This window comes from Cuculus canorus, chromosome 31, assembly GCF_017976375.1.
Source record: "Cuculus canorus isolate bCucCan1 chromosome 31, bCucCan1.pri, whole genome shotgun sequence".
NCBI lineage: Eukaryota > Metazoa > Chordata > Aves > Cuculiformes > Cuculidae > Cuculus > Cuculus canorus.
This window is the reverse complement of record NC_071431.1, coordinates 1,580,771-1,585,904: the sequence shown is the minus strand read 5'-3', so window position 1 is coordinate 1,585,904 and position 5,134 is coordinate 1,580,771. Positions and strand designations below refer to the sequence as shown.

The following is a 5,134-nucleotide window of genomic DNA, read 5'->3' as shown; positions in this document are numbered from 1 at the left end:
GAGGATGGGGATGAAGATGAGGGATGGGGACACGGTGGGGACAAGAGGGGACGGGGATGGAGATGAGGATGGGGACGAAGACGAGGATGGGGACATGGTGGTGGGACACAGGACGAGGATGGGGATGAAGATGAGGGATGGGGACACAATGGGGACAAAAGGGGATGAGGACAGGGATGAAGATGAGGGATGGGGACATCATGGGGACACGGTGGGGACAAGAGGGGACGAGGATGGAGACGAAGACGAGGGATGGAGACGAAGACGAGGGATGGGGACACCATGGTGGGACACACATGACGAGGACGGAGCCCAGCGAGGACCCGGAAGAGGATGGGACGATGTTGTCCACACGGGCAGAGAGCGAAGGGCTGGAGGAACCCATGGAGATACCTCCGGGGCCACCAGGACGGGTTGGGGACACCTCCGGGGCCACCAGGACGGGAGGGGACACCTCTGGGGCCACCAGGATGGGAGGGGACACGTTGGGGACCATGGTGACCACGGAGGTCCTACCTTCTTGCGGTGGGGGTGGCTCTTGGCCAGGCAGGAGCGGGGCAGCGCCAGGTACCCCCCGATGACCTGGATCTCCTCGGCCCTCGGGTACCGCTTGGCGGTGGCCCCCGGGGACGCGGGCGGTGGCCCTGGGGACACCTCGGTGGCTTCGTCGGCCGCGGGACAGCGCCGAGGGCGGACGGTGATGGTGTTACCGCTGCGGCGCTGCAGGGCGGGGTGGGACGGGGGGGGGGGCCCCCGCTGGGCGGTGGGGAGACCCTCGCATGGCCCACGTCCCCGGAGCCACCACGGCAACGCCCTCGCCGACACCCGGCACGGGGGGGGACGTCACCGGGGGTGGGGACATCACGGGGGGTGGGGACATCGTGGGGGGTGGGGACGTCACGGTGGGTGGGGACGTCATGGTTGACGTGGGCGTCGTGGTTGATGTGGGCGTCGTGGTTGATGGGGACGTCATGGTTGGTGGGGACACCGTGGTTGGTGGGGACGTCATGGTGGGTGGGGACCTCGTGGTTGATGGGGACGTCGTGGTTGATGGGGACTTCGTGGCCGATGGGGTCATCACGGTTGATGGGGACATCACGGTTGATGGGGACGTTGTGGTCGATGGGGTCATCGTGGTTGGTGGGGACATTGTGGTTGATGGGGTCCTCGTGGTCAATGGGGTCATCACGGTTGATGGGGTCATCACAGTTGATGGGGTCGTTGTGGTCAATGGGGACCTCGTGGTTGGTGGGGACCTCATGGTTGATGGGGACGTTGTGGTTGGTGGGGTCATTGTGGTTGATGGGGTCACCATGGTCGATGGGGACATCACGGTTGATGGGGTCATCACGGTTGGTGGGGACATCATGGTTGATGGGGACGTCGTGGTCGATGGGGACCTCGTGGTCAATGGGGTCATCGTGGCCAATGGGGTCATCATGGTTGATGGGGACACTGTGGTTGGTGGGGACGTCACGGTTGGTGGGGACATCATGGTTGATGGGGACTTCGTGGTTGATGGGGTCCTCATGGTTGATGGGGACTTCGTGGTCAATGGGGTCATTGTGGTCGATGGGGACTTCGTGGTCAATGGGGTCATTGTGGTCGATGGGGTCATCATGGTTGATGGGGTCATCATGGTTGATGGGGACGTTGTGGTTGGTGGGGACGTCGTGGTCAATGGGGTCATCGTGGTTGGTGGGGTCATCGTGGCCAATGGGGACATCGTGGTTGATGGGGTCATCGTGGCCGATGGGGTCATTGTGGTTGATGGGGACACCATGGTTGACGGGGACGTCACGGTTGATGGGGACACCATGGTTGATGGGGACGTCACGGTTGACGTGGATGTCGTGGTTGGTGGGGACCTCGTGGTCAATGGGGTCATTGTGGTCGATGGGGACCTCGTGGTTAATGGGGTCATCATGGTTGATTGGGTCGTCGTGGTTGATGTGGACCTCATGGTTGATGGGGACACTGTGGTTGGTGGGGACGTCGTAGCCAATGGGGTCATCGTGGCCAATGGGGACGTCGTGGTCAATGGGGACGTCGTGGTTGATGGGGTCATCACGGTTGATGTGGACCTCATGGCTGATGGGGTCATCGTGGTCGATGGGGTCATCGTGGTTGATGGGGTCATCGTGGTTGATGTGGACCTCATGGCTGATGGGGTCATCGTGGTCAATGGGGTCATCGTGGCTGATGGGGTCATCACAGTTGATGGGGTCATCGTGGTCAATGGGGTCATCGTGGCCGATGGGGTCATCGTGGCCGATGGGGACATTGTGGTTGATGGGGACATTGTGGTTGATGGGGACATCGTGGTTGATGGGGTCATCGTGGCTGACGGGGACGTCGTGGCCGATGGGGTCATCACGGTTGATGGGGACATCGTGGCCGATGGGGTCATCGTGGTTGACGTGGAGGTCGTGGTGGCTCCACAGGTCCTGGTTGCCCCCCGTCCCTCAGCCGAGCTCGTGCCGCGGTGGCCGTCTCCTCCCGGGGTCCCCCGACCCTCAACCATCTTCCAGCTCTTGACCATCCCCTTCACCGTCCCGAGGGCCCTCGGGGGCTCCTGACCTTCAGCTGTCCCCAAGCTGGGGGTCACCCTGACTGCCTTGAGGGTCTCAGCCATCTGCTGTCCCTCAGCTGTCCCCAAACCCTTGGTTGCCCCCAACCCCTTGGTTGACCCCAAACCCTTGGTTGACCCCAACCCATCAACCACCCTATGGTTCTCAGCCATCTGCTGTCCCTCAACCATCTCCACACCTTTGGTTGACCCCAAACCCTTGGTTGCCCCCAGACCTTCAACCATCCCATGGTTCTCGGCCTTCTGCTGTCCCTCAGCCATCTCCACACCCTTGGTTGCCCCCAAACCCTTGGTTGACCCCAACCCATCAACCATCCCATGGTTCTCGGCCATCTGCTGTCCCTCAACCATCTCCACACCCTTGGTTGACCCCAAACCCTTGGTTGACCCCAAACCCTTGGTTGACCCCAACCCATCAACCATCCCATGGTTCTCGGCCATCTGCTGTCCCTCAGCCATCTCCACACCCTTGGTTGACCCCAAACCCTTGGTTGCCCCCAAACCCTTGGTTGACCCCAAACCTTCAACCATCCCATGGTTCTCGGCCATCTGCTGTCCCTCAACCATCTCCACACCCTTGGTTGACCCCAAACCCTTGGTTGACCCCAACCCATCGACCATCCTATGGTTCTCAGCCTTCTGCTGTCCCTCAACCATCTCCACACCCTTGGTTGACCCCAAACCCTTGGTTGACCCCAACCCATCAACCACCCTATGGTTCTCGGCCATCTGCTGTCCCTCAGCCATCTCCACACCCTTGGTTGACCCCAACCCCTTGGTTGACCCCAAACCCTTGGTTGACCCCAAACCCTTGGTTGACCCCAACCCATCAACCATCCTATGGTTCTCGGCCATCTGCTGTCCCTCAACCATCTCCACACCCTTGGTTGACCCCAAACCCTTGGTTGACCCCAACCCATCGACCATCCCATGGTTCTCGGCCTTCTGCTGTCCCTCAGTTGTCCTCAAACCCTTGGTTGACCCCAACCCATCAACCACCCTATGGTTCTCGGCCTTCTGCTGTCCCTCAGCCATCTCCACGCCCTTGGTTGACCCCAAACCCTTGGTCACCCCCAAACTCTTGGTTGACCCCAATCTCTTGGTCAACCCCAACCCCTTGGTTGACCCCAACCCATCAACCATCCTATGGTTCTCGGCCTTCTGCTGTCCCTCAGCCATCTCCACACCTTTGGTTGACCCCAAACCCTTGGTTGCCCCCAAACCCTTGGTTGACCCCAACCCATCAACCACCCTATGGTTCTCGGCCTTCTGCTGTCCCTCAGTTGTCCTCAAACCCTTGGTTGACCCCAGACCTTCAACCACCCCATGGTTCTCAGCCTTCTGCTGTCCCTCAACCACCTCCCCACCCTTGGTTGCCCCCAGGGTGGTGGCCAAGCCCTGGTCCTCGATGTCCCCGCGGTTGGAACCCTCGGAGCTGAGGGACCGCCCGTGGGGCCGTGGGGCGAAGCGGCCGAGGAGACGGCTGACGCGGCCGCGTGGGACCTCGTTGTCCTCGCAGCTCTCCAAGGCCTCGGCGCTACGGCTCAGCCCCAGGGTGGCTCCGTCGGTGGTGGTGGTGGTGGTGGTGGAGGTCCTCCCGGCTTTGGCGCGGCGCCGTTCCAGCAGCTCCCGCTTCCACGGGGGGAACTGCGCCGCCCGGTCCCGCTGCTCCCGCTCGCGGCGTCGAGCCATCTCCTCCTCGCGGCGCCGGCGCTCCAACAGCTGCAGCTTCCACGGCGGCACCGCCATGGCCGGAGGCTCCCGAGGGACCACTGAGGATGGGGCTGGGGAAGCACCGGGGAAGTGTGAGGGACCACCGGGAACCACTGGGAACCACCAGGAACCGTGAGATGGGGCTGAGGAACCACGAGGAACCACAAGGAACCACCAGGAACCATGAGGAACCATGAGATGGGGCTGAGGAACCACCAGGAACCGTGAGGAACCACCAGGAACCACCAGGAACCATCAGAGATGGGGCTGAGGAACCACGAGGAACCACAAGGAACCATGAGGAACCAGAGATGGGGCTGAGGAACCACCAGGAACCGTGAGGAACCACAAGGAACCATGAGGAACCAGAGATGGGGCTGAGGAACCATGAGGAACCACCAGGAACCACCAGAGATGGGGCTGAGGAACCACGAGGAACCACCAGGAACCATGAGGAACCACCAGAGATGGGGCTGAGGAACCAGAGATGGGGCTGAGGAACCATGAGGAACCACCAGGAACCAGAGATGGGGCTGAGGAACCAAAGATGGGGCTGAGGAACCACCAGAGATGGGGCTGAGGAACCACAAGGAACCATGAGGAACCACCAGGAACCACCAGGAACCACCAGGAACCACCAGGAACCAGAGATGGGGCTGAGGAACCACAGATGGGGCTGAGGAACCATGAGGAACCAAGAGGAACCATCAGAGATGGGGTTGAGGAACCGTGAGGAACCACGAGGAACCACAGATGGGGCTGAGGAACCACGAGGAACCACAAGGAACCAGAGATGGGGCTGAGGAACCACAGATAGGGCTGAGGAACCAC

At 61.5% G+C, this 5,134-nt stretch overlaps 1 protein-coding gene across 2 annotated transcripts; it reads left to right on the top strand.

Annotated features, from left to right (window-relative positions):
* Nucleotides 1–1,757: 1,757 nt before the first annotated feature.
* On the top strand, nt 1,758–3,658 carry LOC128849598 (uncharacterized). 2 transcript variants are annotated; one of them, XM_054051980.1, is made up of 3 exons: nt 1,758–2,145; nt 2,254–2,272; nt 2,417–3,658. In XM_054051980.1, exons 1-3 carry the CDS (start codon nt 1,782–1,784, stop codon nt 2,577–2,579), a joined length of 546 nt encoding a protein of 181 aa, XP_053907955.1. In that variant the 5' UTR covers nt 1,758–1,781; the 3' UTR covers nt 2,580–3,658. The 2 variants fall into 2 exon arrangements, with proteins under 2 accessions (XP_053907955.1, XP_053907954.1); XM_054051979.1 differs by having other exon boundaries at nt 1,758–2,272; nt 2,417–3,653.
* The last annotated feature ends 1,476 nt before the right edge of the window (nt 3,659–5,134 follow it).

What these genes read in the sequence shown, in the direction of transcription:
- LOC128849598 (XM_054051979.1), top strand. Translation starts at nt 1,782, where the DNA reads ATGGTTGACGGGGACGTCACGGTTGATGGGGACACCATGGTTGATGGG. An exon ending in GCCGATGGGGTCATCGTGGC is followed by an intron (nt 2,273 to 2,416) that starts CGATGGGGACAT and finishes GGTCATCGTGGT; the next exon opens with TGACGTGGAGGTCGTGGTGG.